This window comes from Agrilus planipennis, unplaced genomic scaffold, assembly GCF_000699045.2.
Source record: "Agrilus planipennis isolate EAB-ADULT unplaced genomic scaffold, Apla_2.0 scaffold51, whole genome shotgun sequence".
Lineage (NCBI taxonomy): Eukaryota > Metazoa > Arthropoda > Insecta > Coleoptera > Buprestidae > Agrilus > Agrilus planipennis.
Window position 1 is genome coordinate 957549 of NW_020438915.1, and position 18213 is coordinate 975761.

Sequence of the window (18213 nt, forward strand, 5' to 3'; positions counted from 1 at the left end):
GGACTTTTAAATGCTGTACATACAGCTTCTATTATATCTTCACATTTTTTTAATAAAATAAAATTAATGCATTTAGTAGTTTACAGCTTTATTGCATAAGTTATGCAGCAACTGTGTTATAAAACTGTGATATGCTTTTAATTATTTTCTTAAACAGTCTTATTATTTTCAGATCACATAATTTCCATTTAATGTTGAAAAATATCATGCATTTCCTAAACTTTTCTGATTTGTCCATATTTGCAATAACTCTTCTGGATTATTAAACCCATGTGATGCAATTGTGTATTGGTATTCTTTAGGTTCATACTTTTTTCTATAAAAGTGGAACTCATCACAATGAAAGGGTTCAATATCTACTTTTTTAGCTACAAGTGCAAGATAAATATCATCAAATCTAAAATGTTTAGTGTAGAAGCTGGCATAGTACATTTGTAAAAGTGCTTCTCTTGATAGAACATAAGCTCCAGCAGTGACATAGGGAGGCCATTTGTTGTATGGGTATTCCTCTAAACTTACATACCATTTGCTTGTTATGAACCTTTGAGGTTTTGACACAATCACATATCCTGCATATAGTTTAACATCTTCTGGTAACTCAAAGTTTATATTTTGTCTTTTTCTTCTGATAAAGGGTAGTTTGACTTTTGGTAAAGTTTGGAGGTATTCTTTCAAATATTGAGGATAATTTGCTGGATTCCTTACAAATCTGAGAACATTTTTGGTTGATACATAATAATCATCATCAACAAACATATAAAACTTTGATTCATTGCAGTAAGTTATTGCCCATTTGAATCCCATCATGGTTTTAACTGTGTTATTGAAATAGGAGTCAATATAATTGGCTTGGATAATGTCATTGAAGGTTGAAGACTCTTCTTTTATTTTCCTTTGAAGAATTTCATTACTAGTTATGCCCAAGAGGAATACTGTTTTTATTTCAACATCACTAAATCGTCTTTCAAATCCCCAACTGTTCCTGATTGCTAGTCTTTTATTATTATTATGTGGAGCTGACTTAATTAAGTATACTAATCTTATTCCCTGCGTATAAAGAGGATCCTCTAGTTTGCACTTCTGAGAACACGAATAAATATAATCATAGTTGTAAGTATTAATTGGTGCTACATCTGGTACTTCTTTCTGTCTTAGCTGATTAACTAATAAGTTTATATCAACATCAAATGGGTATTTAAAGTCTTTGCTATAATCTTCTTCTAGTATGTAAAGAAATAGGCCAGACATGTACGACACTACAACTGCACATATCACAAAGTAAAAATATTTTTTTACTTTGTTTGGGTGCATGGTTCACTATTACTATTTATTTATCATCACCAACATTCTTTTTAAATTTGGCTTGATTTGTTTACATTATTTTGAGGTTATATTGAGCCCTATGGCTCTTGAAGAACTGTTCATACAACCTCAAGATATTGAATATTTTTGAAATGTGTCTCAAGCCACACCAAAAGTATATGTTACTGTTCACTGGGCATTTCTAGTATTTTTAAAAAAGTTTTGGTAAAGTTACATTTATTTGAAACCCGAAAGTATAATAAGTGTAGTAATATGTAGAGTATATCATATCAAAATAAATTCAATAAATGATAAAATGAGATTCATATGTTGAATTGTCATCATATTTCCTAAGCTAATAAAGTATTTGTGGCATTCTGGATTTTATTTGAAGCTTCCTGTGTAAGAGCAGCTTCTCTGAGAACCTAAAATTATTGTTTTCAGTTGATATGATTTTCACAAAATTACCAAAATTTTTTCAAGTATACCAAAACATGTCCATCCATTTGAGCCAATGATTTATCAATCCATGATAAATTCTTTTCCTTTTGACCACATTCATATCTAGTTATAAGGGCAAGTTGAGTTACAGCAAGTGTGAGAGCTGCTGTTCTTGCTTCCAACAGTCTTGGATCTAAGGGGGGATACATGCTCCTTACTACATCATCAACACGACTTGATATTCTCTTTGCACACTAAAATTTTCAATTCTCATGCCTCTTGATTTATAAAAATGAATCATCTTACATCAATGATTTGTGATAACCCAGTTCCATTAGAATTCATGGGTCTCATAGCCAGGGCTGTTAGTCTTTCAGTCAAAAAACGACATGTTTTTAAAATTGATAGGCAATGAGGAATTAGTCCTGTTGCATCATCTACCCATTGCTCATCAGTTAGAATTTGTTCCAGATTAGGATTCAATGTTACTTCATTTAACAAAATTTCTGGTTTTTCTGGTTCAATAAGCATCACCTCTGGTCTAAAATGCGTTTGTAATGAAAGACAAATATATTCCTACTTATTTTGTTGATACCTTGTTGAGAAGTCATCATTTTCACAAAGTTTTGATTTGTAGTATAATTTTTGTCTTCGGCAGATTAATATTAACACTATAAATGCACTCAGAAAAATTGCTGATAGCACTCCAATTGCTATAGCAGCAATCATTTCAGTGTATTCCGGATTCATTGTTATAATATATTTGTAGTAAGATAATTTTACATTTCTTACATATGTATCTCAATATGTGAGTCTTATAATTTGGCCCATTTATTAATTGCTAACGGCTCCTATTTATATTCTACTTTTGTTATTATAATACTGGGATAAAATTACTTCACTTATATTAACCACTATTTACTATCCAGTTGTAAACAGGAATAAGCAAAAACAATAATAAAAACAAGTCCAGTATTTTGTTGACAGAAGGGAGGCAATTCATTAATCAACATGTTGTCAGAACTCAAAAGCATTTAAAAGAGGAAAATAAAAAGTGGATTCTCGATTTGAATGAATACATTATAATTTTAAGAAATAAGTAGTTACTTAAAGTAATTATTTAATTTTCATATTTTCTGATTTAAAAAAGCGAATCATGTTAAATCAAAGATTTGCATTAATTTATGAATGATTTAATGATTCAATGATAACTATGAATGGCAACATCGTATATAACGTTTTTTAATGAATAAACTAATCAACCAATCAGAATTGATCAATAAACCTGTAGAAACATGGCTGAAACAATCAATGAAATGTTTTCGATATTTTAGGTTAGGATATTGTGTCGGCGTAACACGAGCAGATTATTTTTATATTTTTAACTATATTGCAGAATGGAGCTTGTTTAATCGTTTAAGGAGTTATTGCAATAAGTAATTAACTTCTTCGTACCCTAAAAAATGGCAGAAGAAGATAGAGACAACTTTATAAATGCGGAAATGCCGGATAGAGATATAGTAGGAAAGTTGCTACCCAACAAGTTGCTATTATAATCTTGTTTTCTTATTTTTAAGATTACACAATGGTTAAATATCTCCGCTGTATCGTCAAATCCTAAAGAAAAGGTTGAGATATTACAGAAACTTCAAGAATTTTTAGTTAGAAAAACACCTTTTTTGTTACGTGAATTTTTACAAAATATTCTCAATTTTGTTACTGATAAGAGTGCAGATGTTAAAAAAACATTAATGGGTTTTATAGAAGAAGTATGGTAGGTTTGTGGCAGTTACAATGTGTAAATTATTGCTATTTTAACTGATTTGTAGCAAGTTAGACGAACAGTACCTTGTAGATGTTATGGTTACAGTTCATTTGTTATTGTCTGATAGCAATATTGCAGTTCAGAAAAGGGCAATTCAAGCAGCTATAACAATTTACCGTAAAATGCTTGTTTGGCTATGCAAAGCTCCAGCAATCACAGAAAAAATGGAGCAGACATGGAATCAGCTAAATGTTATAAAAGTGGAAATTGCAAATTTAGTAGACAGTGACAATGATGGGGTCAGAACAAGTGCTGTAAAGTTTCTAGAATGTGTAGTTTTATTGCAAACTTATCCAGATTCTAGTGAGAATAAAAGCGGTTTCTCTCTAGAAGATGTTCCTTTAACTTTGAAGATCATTAGAAGGAGAAAACTTGAAGAAGAGGCACAGTATGTGAATATATAAAGCATTAAAACATCTTATTTGTAATTGTTTTCATAATTTTAGTAATATTTTTGAACTTTTGTCAAAATTTACTGGTTCACAACATATCAGTAGTGCAAATCTGTTTGCTTGCTTGGGTGCTTTGGCAAACATTGGCAAAAATCGACCCTCATACATGCCAAAAGTTATAGGTGCTATTGAATTGCTTCATTCAAATTTACCTCCTACTTTGAGCAGTACTCAAGTTAATTCGGTACGAAAGAAACTTAAATCAGAACTTATGGGGCTTATAAAAAACCCTGCAAGTTATGATTTTATAGACAGCATCTCTGCAATGTTAATAGAATTAGGTAAAAAGGAATTCAAAGTAGAGTTAACAATTTTTATGTTTGATAACATATTTTGTTAAAGGTGTTTCAAGTGCAGAAATACAAAAAATGATTCCAAAAATTGATGACCAAGTACGAAGAGAGAAACGTAGAATTCAGATGGAATATATGCAAAATACCAAAAGACAAAGATTAGATGCCGATTTCATGGATAAGGAAACTTATGAAAACCTAAAGAAACAAGCAGTTGAAGTCAATGAAAAATTCGTTTGTGAAAAGATAAATACTGAAAAAATAATTGAATTAGTGCTGTTAACTCTGGGGAAATTGCCCGAATCAGCACCCTCATTTTTTGATAAAGAATATAAAGAATTCACCAGCACAGGAATGGTAGGACAGTATAAAGCATTAATTACTCTTCTTGGTGATTATTTGTTAAAAAGTAACTTGGGCCCTGGTGGGGATATCATAAAAAGCCTTCCTCCCATAGAAACCATTCAAGAAGACAATAAGAATGATAAGATGGAAACTGAAGAAGTTGAAAAAGAAAAGGTAAATTCAGTAAATTTTTATTTTTTACACATCTAATACCTTTCTTCCTTCAGAAAAAAGAGAGAATAAAAGTACCCAGAGTAAAAATTTTGAAATTATCTGAAATTACGAAACCTTTGGAAAAGAACTTGAAGGAAAATTTCATGTTAAACGCTGTGCAAAGGGTGTTGACAGCTGGTACAAATAAAGCAGGACCATTACGGCAGAAGGTACTCGTTACAATGGGGACTTCCTTCACTCAAACTGTTTGGGAGACAATTTTAAGTTTTCTCCTCTCAGACTTACGAGCTCATCTGGACTTAGCATTATCATGGTTGTATGAAGAGTACAGTATTATGCAGGTACGTTATTAATTAAATCGAAATTTTGAAGTATAAAATTAATTTATATAGATTTAGAGTTGGGTGACTCACTTTAGTTGAATATTAATAAATTCACGAAAGTATTGTTTAATTAGTCAAAAATATATTATTTTTATTTTCAGGGCTTTTCAAGACTTCCCCCCTTGAGACGGGGTACACGACCCGAGCAGGGTTACAACAATCTTATTAAAGCATTTGTGACATCTTCAATGACAGATGCATTAGTATTATCCCGGTTATTTTTGGAAGGGCCTTTGATAACAGATGAAATTTTGGATATTCTTTGTTCAGTTTGTCGTGATGAAACTCACTGTGCATGGGCTGCCGGTTTATTGCACGATTTGATTTTACGAAAACCCCCTAAACAAGTGCCCTTTTTAAAGGCTCTTCTTTCTCTAACGACCCACGAATATGGTACCGTCCGCGACGTGTCCCTTAAGCATATTTTAGATCTTTACATAAACTCTAAACTAAAAGATCCTATTGAAGAATTTGCAAAAGCTCACTTGGACTATTTGAGTTCCTCACATCCCCCTGACAAACTTTTCGGGGAGGGCCAAGGAAGACCTGTGAAATTAGAAATGTGGAATGAGGATTTAGTGAAAGCTTGCTTAATGCCGTATATTAAAATTTTACCTCACAACGAGGTCCTTATAGGAGACTTGACGAAAATTTATATCCAAACAAATGCAGATGTTAAAAGGGCAATATTAAGGTTGCTAGAAAATCCTATAAGAGATATGGGAATGGAATGTCAGGAATTATTGAAGCTTATTGAAGAGTGTCCTAAAGGTTCTGAAACTTTGGTTACGAGAGTTATTCATATATTGACTGATAAGGGTCCCCCAAGTGTTCAACTTGTACAGATTGTAAGGAGATTGTATCAGACACGAGTTTCTGACGTCAGATTCCTTATACCTGTTCTAAATGGCCTCACAAAGAAGGAAGTAAGAGGAATTTTAACTTCTTATTATTTTTTAATATTGCCGAACAGAAATTGAATTCTGAATAACAAATTAAAATTTTGAAAACAGAAACTGACTGTTTCAATACTTAGTAATGTAAACATTAAAATACTTTTAATTTATTTTCAGGTTATTGCTGCACTTCCTAAATTAATAAAATTAAATCCTGTAGTTGTTCGCGAAGTTTTTAATCGTTTATTAGGTACACATGGTGATAGTCCTATTAGTCCTACCGAATTATTGGTTTCTTTGCATTTAATAGATACATCTAAAGCAGATCTAAAGACCGTTATGAAAGCAACTTCTCTGTGTCTGAGCGAAAAACAAGTAAAACAAACTTAGAATTATTGCATGGCAGTTTTACTTAAAATTTGATTTGTTTTGAGGTGTTTACCCAAGAAGTTTTAGCAGTCGTTTTACAGCAATTGATGGAGCAAACTCCCCTTCCCACGCTTTTAATGAGGACCGTTATACAAGCTCTAAGCTCTTATCCAAGACTTTCAGGATTCGTTATGAATATATTGCAAAGACTCATTTTAAAACAAGTAAATAAAAGTATTTATCAGTTAAACGAGTAACTTTGAATCTTTTGATTTAGCGTGTGTTTGTTGAAAATTGTTAAATTTTTTGTCTTTAACATTTTTGCAGGTATGGAAGCAAAAGGTTGTTTGGGAAGGTTTTATAAAGTGTTGCCAAAGGACGAAGCCGCAAAGTTTTACAGTTCTTCTTCAGTTACCGGGCCCTCAATTGTCTGAGGCTTTGAGTATGTGTCCTGAACTGCACGAGCCTTTAAAACAACATCTGACCAGTTTTTCTGAAAGCCAAAGGGCTCATATACCTTCAGCGATACAAGAAGTTATTTTTGGTTCACAACAACAACAACAACAGCAGCAACAACAACAGCAGCAACAACAACAGCAACAACAACAACAGCAACAACAACAGCAGCAACAACAACAACAGCAACAAACTTCTGTTCCAAATGAAATTGTAACTACGAAAACGGTAATAAGAATATTATTTAATATAAGGCGTTAATGTTTATTGGAATATTAATTTATTTTTCANATTATAAAAGTGACGAAAAAGGGAGAAAGAAAACCGACAACAAAAACATTCAAAAAAGGAAGAAGAAGACATTAAGGGACAAGCAAAGCTCAAAAAATAAAATATATAAATTTAAGCATGTTAACAAATAAAGCAATAAATGGTTTTTACTTTACGTCTTAATTCTCGTTTTTTAATAACCCAAAGTTTTTAACTATTTTCTTATACTATAAATATGCATATATACAATTTTATTTATTTCGGTTATTTAATTTTATAATCTAGACAAGTAACTTATTTTATTGCAATATGACTTTAATTTATAACGAATTCTTGGAAAATCTGCATTTGAATTAACATTTATGTATTAAAAACATTTCCTTATTGACTACTGATAATAATATATACAAAAGAAATTATGAGTGCTGATAGCACAGGGCTAAGTAGTATTACATAGTATCAGCAATTTCTTATGCTGAAGTGTACGATGTGTTGTATACCTATTTACAAACAATTCCTTTGAATTTAATTTTTCAAACAATTTTTACACAAAGAAAGTGATTAAACAAATTCTTCACAGCCGAAATTAGATCAATTGTGTCAGTTTATTAATTTTACCGAATAGTAAGTAAAATAACAGGTCAATAATCCGCCACTAGTGTGTACAAGATACTAGACCGATCTTCCCGCACTCTTTTTAATGAACATAGAATACCGAAACCGTTAATTTGATATATACGACCTTTGCATTGCAATTAACTGTATAAGTAATTTAGTTCTAATAATTAAATTTGAAATGCTGCATCAGAAAAGTACTTATAATAAGAAAACTTTATTATGAACTAGGTAACTAAAAATTTTGTTGAATGGGGTTTCTAATTGTTTTTACATAAATTAGACTAAAATAATTCATTTGGACGTTATTGAATTTAAACTGAATTTAAATCATTAAATTTTAAATTATACTTAATTCAAAACAATTTGTACTGTATTACACACTCCAAAGTAAATTAAAATTATCTGCCTCTTATTTATTGGACCAACAATTTTATGGTACTACTATTACATCAATAAAATTTCTTAAAACAAGAATAACTGAGAATTGACTGTAGGTAAAAATTATATTATTTAGATATAAATAAGAATTATAAGGAATGAAAAACATCGTATATTACTATGTAAATAGAAAAATAGATTATATTTAAAAGCATATTATGACTAAAACTTTAAAAACCCAGTTAGAAAATTAGGATGTTTTTATACGCAATTTTAGGTTTTTGTATTTTGTTTAAATCATTTCTAGATAACTCTATTCATTTTTAAGTATCAAGAAAAATCAGTTTCACTCACGCATATATTGCGTTCATAAATAATTACACGCTAGCGCAGTATTGCATTTTCCCGAGGCATATATGAGGTATTGTCTAAAAGTTTCAGCACAATCGAAAAAAACTACTTTTTTTGGGATTAACAACTAGAATTTTAGGTTGAAAAAGTGTTATTAATAATTGTAAATATTGTTTAATTTTCCTTGACATTAAAAGCTAAAGTTGCCTGATGAATTTATTTGAGTTATTTAAAGTGTACGAAAAGGATAATGAAAGTTTANGTCCCCCAAGTGTTCAACTTGTACAGATTGTAAGGAGATTGTATCAGACACGAGTTTCTGACGTCAGATTCCTTATACCTGTTCTAAATGGCCTCACAAAGAAGGAAGTAAGAGGAATTTTAACTTCTTATTATTTTTTAATATTGCCGAACAGAAATTGAATTCTGAATAACAAATTAAAATTTTGAAAACAGAAACTGACTGTTTCAATACTTAGTAATGTAAACATTAAAATACTTTTAATTTATTTTCAGGTTATTGCTGCACTTCCTAAATTAATAAAATTAAATCCTGTAGTTGTTCGCGAAGTTTTTAATCGTTTATTAGGTACACATGGTGATAGTCCTATTAGTCCTACCGAATTATTGGTTTCTTTGCATTTAATAGATACATCTAAAGCAGATCTAAAGACCGTTATGAAAGCAACTTCTCTGTGTCTGAGCGAAAAACAAGTAAAACAAACTTAGAATTATTGCATGGCAGTTTTACTTAAAATTTGATTTGTTTTGAGGTGTTTACCCAAGAAGTTTTAGCAGTCGTTTTACAGCAATTGATGGAGCAAACTCCCCTTCCCACGCTTTTAATGAGGACCGTTATACAAGCTCTAAGCTCTTATCCAAGACTTTCAGGATTCGTTATGAATATATTGCAAAGACTCATTTTAAAACAAGTAAATAAAAGTATTTATCAGTTAAACGAGTAACTTTGAATCTTTTGATTTAGCGTGTGTTTGTTGAAAATTGTTAAATTTTTTGTCTTTAACATTTTTGCAGGTATGGAAGCAAAAGGTTGTTTGGGAAGGTTTTATAAAGTGTTGCCAAAGGACGAAGCCGCAAAGTTTTACAGTTCTTCTTCAGTTACCGGGCCCTCAATTGTCTGAGGCTTTGAGTATGTGTCCTGAACTGCACGAGCCTTTAAAACAACATCTGACCAGTTTTTCTGAAAGCCAAAGGGCTCATATACCTTCAGCGATACAAGAAGTTATTTTTGGTTCACAACAACAACAACAACAGCAGCAACAACAACAGCAGCAACAACAACAGCAACAACAACAACAGCAACAACAACAGCAGCAACAACAACAACAGCAACAAACTTCTGTTCCAAATGAAATTGTAACTACGAAAACGGTAATAAGAATATTATTTAATATAAGGCGTTAATGTTTATTGGAATATTAATTTATTTTTCAGATTGAAAGTAGTTCTAATCTCAATGAGCCTTTGCCACCAGGGATGGAATAAACAATTGCCTTAATTTATTAATGCTAATATTTTTTTAATTGTCGAATTGAAATAAAAATATTTGTGCAGGCAACAACTTGTACCTTATTAATAAAAATGATATATTATTTACAATCATAATTTGTTTCATTTCTGTACGAAAGTCAATGAAAAATTCGTTTGTGANTGGACTAGGTTTCTCAGGACATTAGTCCTTTACATAGAAAAATATCCTTCAAATATTATATTTTGAGTGAAATTTGACTTAAAAACCCTTTTTGCAATGGGCGCTCCAATTGAGATTGCAATTTTGCGAGAGATCCTTGTACATAAAATTAGAGAATATCCTTCCATTATCCTTTTCGTAAAATTCCGTCGCCAGTCGGTTCTCGGCAGTGGTACTGCATTGACGTCAGGTCCTTAAAAGTCCTGTGTACATATGTATATAATAACGTTGATGTGTCGCTTAAATATTTTAAACGTTTTAATACTTTTAACACGATAACTTGCTGTCTATGTAAATTTATTTTAATATATTTAGTATATATGCCGTCATTTTTATTTCATTTTCGTCCTTTGGCGACGAGCAACGTTTCGAACGTTTGTGTGTACTTTTTTATTAATTTTTGTTGTTTCTTTTGATCACGTTTATATGTTGCGACTAAGTCCTTAAGGATGTCACGAATGGCACTGTTTAATCCTGCGAGTAATGACACTAACAATAATGATAATGATATGGACGACTCTAAAGCTGTAACCATTTACAGGTACGTACATATGCAAATTTCAGCATTAGTTAAAAAGTCATTTATTTAGTAGTTATCTTTTGGTTTGTTTTTAATTAAATTTCTACAATTTTAGTTAAAGTTACAGGTAAAATTGTTTATTTTATTATGTAAAAGATATTATTTAATGGGCTTCAAATAGGAAGCAATAGATTTAGTTTTAAATTACAATGAAGTGTGTATACATTTTGGTAATGCTCTAGTGGTTAATGAACATTTGGGGCTTTTACAATTTAAAAAAAAATTAATAATACTTAAGAGTGATTTGAAAAGCTCTTATTTACGATATTATATGTTACGTTTTTACAGAGTATCTAGTAGTTTTTAATAAATATCTATAACATTTATCCCACTATTTTTATTTTATAAAAAACTCGTTCACTTACTATTGTACGGTTATGTTTTCTTTTTTAAAATTTCCGTGTAATCGATATTTCAGGCGAAATTTAGGTCAACATGCGTTTATCTAGGTCTATTTATTGCAGGTAGATGTAGATTTGAAAGTTGTGCTTTGCGAAATTTCGGGATGTATTTACATTCTGTCTATAATTAAGCTACGAGTAGCAACTTTTACATATTTGTGGGCAATTAGGACTTAGATCTAGTATTACGTATACCAAAATGCTCTAGTTTTTATTAATTTGGTATTTTATTAATAGCAAACTATTCCTTGAATATTCAATTTGCGTGCGTCCACTAAATAGTAGTTCTGCAGTTAACTCTTTACACATATTAGTTACCTATAACATAACTATTTTCTCATTGAACAATCCTGACAATGATAAACACATTGCTGCAGTACGTTTGGTACACTTTCATTAGCATATTTGTCGATCGCCTATTTCTCAAACATATTTTTTTCTGGGAAAAATAAGAGCAGGTTATTTGCAACATTTGGGGTAATCGATTTAGTTTAGAAACTACTGGTCTGATGTTCTTAAATATATTGATATAAAACACGGAAGAATTCAAGGCTGATGCAGCTTTTAATAGCGAATAGCGCGATAGCGAAAAGTTTGTTGGCAACAAGTCGAGCGAATTCACATTTATTTTCTAAAATATTGGGGTAGTTTTTCATCCTAGATAAAAGGATTGTGATAAGTACTTTTCCTGATTTCTCATGTTAACTCAAAAATGTATTAAAAACTATAATAATTACATAGAACAACGATCGTTTATGATATTATATATGATAAGTAAAAAAGGGGCAATTATTTTAATATTTTAGACAATTTTATTGGAATGTTTAGATTCATAATTTATCTACTTTCAAAACTGCTTTATTAAATTTTAAAAAGAAGTAACAATTAGCAAGTAGCGTTAAAAATGATCTTGTAAGCAAAAGTTTATGCCCAAAAAGGGAAAAATGTCGGAAACAGCCCCGACGCAAACAATAATAATGAGATAATTAAGAAAAACGTTTGATTCTAAAAAAAATTGAAGCGCCCCTTGCAAAATCCATGTTTTGAGATAATTACGAAAAACATTTAATAACAGCTGACGCTAGCAAGTTTATCAAATTCCTTTATCATCATCATCATAAGGTCGTCAGTCTTAAGACTGGTTGGGCACGCACCTCCACTCTTTCCTATCCTGCGCTAATCTTCGCATTTCCCTAAAACTAAAACAACCCATATCCTTAACTATTTGCGAACAGTAATCTAATCTAGGTCTACCTCTACCCTTTGCGAACAGTAATCTAATCTAGGTCTACCTCTACTCCTCTTAACTCCTGTTTTTACCTCTAATATGTCTCTCACTAGACCTTCATGCGTGAGAAGGTGTCCTACTAACCTATCTCGCCTAGGTATTTCTTATTGACTTTCATAGAGTCCTCTGTTCTCTTACTCTTTCTAATTCATTTCTAACCTTCTCTATCCACGGTATCCTGATCATTCAAATTCCTTACTGGAGTTTTATGTAAATTTACGTATGCATACTGTCGGGAGTATCAGTTCTCTGAATAAAAGTCCAGACTTTAGACCTTTCAGCGCGGAATTGTGAATTGCTAATTCGTATGAAGTAGAGCAGAGGTGGACCAAGCTCTCAGTAAAAAAGCTCCAAGGCATAAGCCTAAAGTTCTTATTTAAACAATTAGCTTTTGAAGAACTAACCATAAGGACCTCGAAAACGATTAGATTAAAATTCGTAAAAGGGTTTGATTACACTGCTCCTTAATGGACCCACCAAAGCTCTGTCCAACTCTGGACTAGGTTTCTCAGGACATTAGTCCTTTACATAGAAAAATATCCTTCAAATATTATATTTTGAGTGAAATTTGACTTAAAAACCCTTTTTGCAATGGGCGCTCCAATTGAGATTGCAATTTTGCGAGAGATCCTTGTACATAAAATTAGAGAATATCCTTCCATTATCCTTTTCGTAAAATTCCGTCGCCAGTCGGTTCTCGGCAGTGGTACTGCATTGACGTCAGGTCCTTAAAAGTCCTGTGTACATATGTATATAATAACGTTGATGTGTCGCTTAAATATTTTAAACGTTTTAATACTTTTAACACGATAACTTGCTGTCTATGTAAATTTATTTTAATATATTTAGTATATATGCCGTCATTTTTATTTCATTTTCGTCCTTTGGCGACGAGCAACGTTTCGAACGTTTGTGTGTACTTTTTTATTAATTTTTGTTGTTTCTTTTGATCACGTTTATATGTTGCGACTAAGTCCTTAAGGATGTCACGAATGGCACTGTTTAATCCTGCGAGTAATGACACTAACAATAATGATAATGATATGGACGACTCTAAAGCTGTAACCATTTACAGGTACGTACATATGCAAATTTCAGCATTAGTTAAAAAGTCATTTATTTAGTAGTTATCTTTTGGTTTGTTTTTAATTAAATTTCTACAATTTTAGTTAAAGTTACAGGTAAAATTGTTTATTTTATTATGTAAAAGATATTATTTAATGGGCTTCAAATAGGAAGCAATAGATTTAGTTTTAAATTACAATGAAGTGTGTATACATTTTGGTAATGCTCTAGTGGTTAATGAACATTTGGGGCTTTTACAATTTAAAAAAAAATTAATAATACTTAAGAGTGATTTGAAAAGCTCTTATTTACGATATTATATGTTACGTTTTTACAGAGTATCTAGTAGTTTTTAATAAATATCTATAACATTTATCCCACTATTTTTATTTTATAAAAAACTCGTTCACTTACTATTGTACGGTTATGTTTTCTTTTTTAAAATTTCCGTGTAATCGATATTTCAGGCGAAATTTAGGTCAACATGCGTTTATCTAGGTCTATTTATTGCAGGTAGATGTAGATTTGAAAGTTGTGCTTTGCGAAATTTCGGGATGTATTTACATTCTGTCTATAATTAAGCTACGAGTAGCAACTTTTACATATTTGTGGGCAATTAGGACTTAGATCTAGTATTACGTATACCAAAATGCTCTAGTTTTTATTAATTTGGTATTTTATTAATAGCAAACTATTCCTTGAATATTCAATTTGCGTGCGTCCACTAAATAGTAGTTCTGCAGTTAACTCTTTACACATATTAGTTACCTATAACATAACTATTTTCTCATTGAACAATCCTGACAATGATAAACACATTGCTGCAGTACGTTTGGTACACTTTCATTAGCATATTTGTCGATCGCCTATTTCTCAAACATATTTTTTTCTGGGAAAAATAAGAGCAGGTTATTTGCAACATTTGGGGTAATCGATTTAGTTTAGAAACTACTGGTCTGATGTTCTTAAATATATTGATATAAAACACGGAAGAATTCAAGGCTGATGCAGCTTTTAATAGCGAATAGCGCGATAGCGAAAAGTTTGTTGGCAACAAGTCGAGCGAATTCACATTTATTTTCTAAAATATTGGGGTAGTTTTTCATCCTAGATAAAAGGATTGTGATAAGTACTTTTCCTGATTTCTCATGTTAACTCAAAAATGTATTAAAAACTATTTATAACAAGTATTTAATTTCCTTATAATAGATTAACTATAATGAAATAATAATTTTGATAACCAAAAAACGAAACAGTTCTCTTGATGTTATACTTTTAAGTTAAGGGGAATTTTGTTCTAAATTTAAGAAATTGAGAAAAATTAATTCCTCTAAAGTTACGTATCCAACTCTATTTAAATTTAGCATGCACATATATTTCACATTTTTTCTGTAAACTTTAAAGAAGCTTTTGCACCTACCTAATCGTATTAATGGTCTTATGAACAGTTTTTACAGTTTTCCAAGCTTCCAGGTAATGGCATTATAATTTATCTATTGATTTTATTGGTGATAATAGTTTTCCGAGTTTGATGCAATTCAAGGTCTTCAATAAAGTACAATGCAGTTATGAATAAATAACGTTGAGTTGATGTTTTCTATTATAAACTATATTGATAGATGATGATTTATTATTTATCATTGTTAATGATTGCTTTTCTCATTAGGCCTTTTCACCCTTACCATACAATAGTTGCTTTGTTACACTTTACGATAAAGCGTACAAAAAGTTATAAAAACTATTTTTAAAATTAGGTTTTATTCCATTACTTTTTAAAAGCCTGTATAAAAATTGATTGGGTAGGTAATTATACGATTAGTGAATTTCTTTAGTTAAAATTAAAAGACTGATATAGTAATTAATTAATAGGTAATAAAGGATTGCGACCGTTAGAACAGTGGGACGTCGGAATCCTATAATAGGGACAGTATAGTGTCCTTTTGTAGAAATTACTAATACTATTACTTGTAGTTTTTCTTAATAATAATAGAACTTAATGTCAGGACGACCCATTTTTTGTCAACAACTATGAGTCCTTAGGATTTTAATCCCTGAAAATAGATTATGACACGAAAAACAGGAAAAAACCATATATTTTTAGATGTAGAGCACCAATAGCTAGTTTGGATTGCATGGAAGAATTTAGCGCTGGTAGTGCTGGTGCTGTTGCATCTGGTCGACCGATTGAAAGTAAGGAACGCCTTCTTTTAAGTGGCCTGTCTTATTCTTCTTCAGAGAATCCTTACCAATTAACTAAACAAGTATCCTTACCACCTGGACTTCGGTATCGAAATCTTGGAAAAAGTGGCCTAAGAGTCGCCAACATTGGACTAGGTAAGTAACATAAACTATCAAAAAGAGCAACTGATCAAACACCTAACGACGATCTATTCCTAGAAACTATATGTAGTCGAATAATCACTTTTCAGGATACTGATTGGTAGAGAGAACAACGAAATGTTAAAAATTTCACTTTTCATATAAGATTGTAAAAAACGGAGAAAGATAATTGAAATACCATAAAGGCGACTGATCTAAACGTTTAAAAACTAGGGACTTGTTAAAATTCAACTTTATTAAGCGGTTAACTCAAAAGATATTATTGACTGAAAAAGGAAAAAAGAGTGCTTTTGTTTTGCAATCAAATCGTAGATTTCTGCTACTATCTGATTATTAAAACGTCCAATTAAAAGAAGAAAACCAAAAAGCTTGCCTATTTTCTGGAATTGCAAAGTCGTTTCATAATTTATGATACCTTATTCTAATGTGATATTCCTTCTTTAAATTTTGCCCTACACATTAATTACTTTTTAAAGGTACTTGGTCGCTTTTTGGGTCAGGTCTGACCAGTGAAAAAATTGAGGAGATAATCACCATGGCGATGAATAATGGGATAAACGTTTTTGATCTTTCAGAAGCTCATTCTGGTAATAAATCAAATTGCAGTTATAGAGTCATTGAATTATTACCGAGTGGTATTGTTTTAGGATCTGGTTCTGAACTTGAATTGGGACGAATTCTTTCGCGGAAAATGTGGAAGAGATCTAGTTATATTATTGTAACTAAGATATATTGGAGCACCAGGTAACACCTATTAAAGTTTAGCTAGAAATAAATCACCTTACTCACTACTTAGTGTGCCTAATCTCTCTAATTATATTATTAATCTTCTTGAAAAAATGCCTCAGATGCTTCTTGCACAGAATTGAAATTACATCATTCATAAAAGAGTCGAAAAGTCCCTTCTATATGGTCTTCCAGGTTTAACTTGACAAATAAAATCTGAATTCAGCACTATATATAAATTTTTTTTGAGAGTAACCTTTTACTACTAAGCATTTTGCCGTTTTATTAAACAACACAATTTCCGAAATCAACCTGTCGGTCGGCATTATTCCATTTCTTTAACTAAAAATGAGTTTTTTCAGACACATGAAATAGTCACAAAACCTTCTAAATAAATCAAGCATCTGTTTTGAAATTGGAAACTATAAAAAATTAAAAATTTTTTCTAGCGATACTGTGCTCTGCGTGGATTATAAAAGCGCCCACCTATGAGATTTCGTTTAAAAGTTATAGCTCTCAAAAGCTTTGGCCTAGTGTTATTTTTGAAATCGAGAATTAAATGTTTAGGAGAACATATCTGGCGAACTATTAGAGATAGCGCAAAAATTCTGGCATCAATGGACGGCCCGCATCGTCGCGAACAGGAAAAACCTAATTTCGAAAGAAAATAAAATTTTAAAAATTTTGAAAATTTTGAATTTCTGATCGGCACAGATTTCGACCGAACATGTCTTCTAATGTGTCTACTGAGCCGGGTCATCCGTCTGTGAAAGAATTTTTCCGAAAAGTCCTACCGTTCTCCAGCCACGGGCTGCGAAAAGTCAAATTTGAAAATGTTGCGCTCACGAACATGGCCGCGTTTGAAAATTCATAGCTCCGCAGCATGACGTTTCATACATACCAAACGTGGCTCCTTCGAAGCCCAAAAAGTATGAGAAGTTTTTGACGAAAACAGTTCAGAACTGTCTCATTCCTGGTCTGCGTTAGAGCCGACGAAATTCACGCAATTTTCCCTATTTTCATTTTTGGCGTTTTTCTGAGTCCACAGGAAGACCTTTAACTTCCGACTGGATGGTCCGAAATCTATGGAAGTGCTATCAAAATTTTCTAGAGATACTGCGCTCTGGGTGGATTATAAAAGCGCCTACCTACGAGATTTCGTTTAAAAGTTATAGCTGTCGAAAGCTTTCACCTAGTGTTATTTTTGAAATCGAGAATTAAATGTTTAGGAGAACATATCTGACGAACTATAAGAGATAGCGCAAAAATTCTTGCACTAACGGATGGCCCGGATCGTCGTGAACTCGAAAGAAAATAAAATATTAAAAATTTTGAAAATTTTGAATTTTGGATCGGCACAGATTTCGACCGCACATGTCCTATAATGTTCGCACTGAGCCGGGGCATCCGTCTGTGAAAGAATTTTTCCGATAAGTCCTACCGTTCTCCAGCTACGGGCTTCGAAAGGTCAAATTTGAAAATTTTGCGCTCACGAGCATGGGCGCGTTTGAAAATTCATAGCTCCGCAGCATGACGTCTGATACAGACC

General features: G+C 31.6%; 4 protein-coding genes across 5 annotated transcripts in view; 2 read left to right on the forward strand and 2 right to left on the reverse strand.

Annotated features, from left to right (window-relative positions):
• LOC108733037 (golgin subfamily A member 4) overlaps positions 1-10136 on the forward strand; it is a 61544-nt gene extending 51408 nt beyond the window's left edge. Inside the window, exons 11-21 of the mRNA XM_025973601.1 lie at positions 3321-3517; positions 3573-3956; positions 4015-4301; positions 4363-4832; positions 4886-5173; positions 5317-6060; positions 8842-8922; positions 9070-9267; positions 9327-9485; positions 9589-9945; positions 10009-10136. Coding sequence (XP_025829386.1) covers positions 3321-3517; positions 3573-3956; positions 4015-4301; positions 4363-4832; positions 4886-5173; positions 5317-6060; positions 8842-8922; positions 9070-9267; positions 9327-9485; positions 9589-9945; positions 10009-10059 — 3216 coding nt within the window. The 3' untranslated portion in view covers positions 10060-10136. The remainder of the gene's footprint in view (positions 1-3320; positions 3518-3572; positions 3957-4014; positions 4302-4362; positions 4833-4885; positions 5174-5316; positions 6061-8841; positions 8923-9069; positions 9268-9326; positions 9486-9588; positions 9946-10008) is intronic.
• On the reverse strand, positions 79-1362 carry LOC112904194 (beta-1,3-galactosyltransferase brn-like). The gene has a single exon (XM_025973635.1). It carries the CDS (start codon positions 1309-1311, stop codon positions 205-207), a length of 1107 nt encoding a protein of 368 aa, XP_025829420.1. The 5' UTR covers positions 1312-1362; the 3' UTR covers positions 79-204.
• Positions 1565-2711, reverse strand: LOC112904196 (transmembrane protein 98-like). Its single transcript, XM_025973637.1, has 4 exons — positions 2339-2711; positions 2050-2284; positions 1791-1997; positions 1565-1727 (listed from the first exon to the last, which is right to left on the reverse strand). The coding sequence occupies exons 1-4, from the start codon at positions 2491-2493 to the stop codon at positions 1653-1655; spliced, it is 672 nt and encodes a 223-aa protein (XP_025829422.1). The 5' UTR covers positions 2494-2711; the 3' UTR covers positions 1565-1652.
• A 308-nt stretch (positions 10137-10444) lies between the features above and the next one.
• The window catches only part of LOC108733080 (voltage-gated potassium channel subunit beta-2), a 22015-nt gene continuing 14246 nt past the window's right edge, over positions 10445-18213 (forward strand). Inside the window, exons 1-4 of one of the 2 annotated variants that reach the window (XM_025973634.1) lie at positions 10445-10805; positions 15700-15932; positions 16415-16525; positions 16586-16682. In XM_025973634.1, coding sequence (XP_025829419.1) covers positions 10714-10805; positions 15700-15932; positions 16415-16525; positions 16586-16682 — 533 coding nt within the window. In that variant the 5' untranslated portion in view covers positions 10445-10713. Of the gene's footprint in view, positions 10806-13247; positions 13609-15699; positions 15933-16414; positions 16526-16585; positions 16683-18213 lie in introns of those variants that run through there. The other variant, XM_025973633.1, reaches the window with a different exon arrangement.

What these genes read in the sequence shown, in the direction of transcription:
- LOC112904196 (XM_025973637.1), bottom strand. Translation starts at nt 2,493, where the DNA reads ATGAATCCGGAATACACTGAAATGATTGCTGCTATAGCAATTGGAGTG. An exon ending in AATGATGACTTCTCAACAAG is followed by an intron (nt 2,285 to 2,338) that starts GTATCAACAAAA and finishes AACGCATTTTAG; the next exon opens with ACCAGAGGTGATGCTTATTG. An exon ending in GGTTATCACAAATCATTGAT is followed by an intron (nt 1,998 to 2,049) that starts GTAAGATGATTC and finishes TGAAAATTTTAG; the next exon opens with TGTGCAAAGAGAATATCAAG.
- LOC112904194 (XM_025973635.1), bottom strand. Translation starts at nt 1,311, where the DNA reads ATGCACCCAAACAAAGTAAAAAAATATTTTTACTTTGTGATATGTGCA.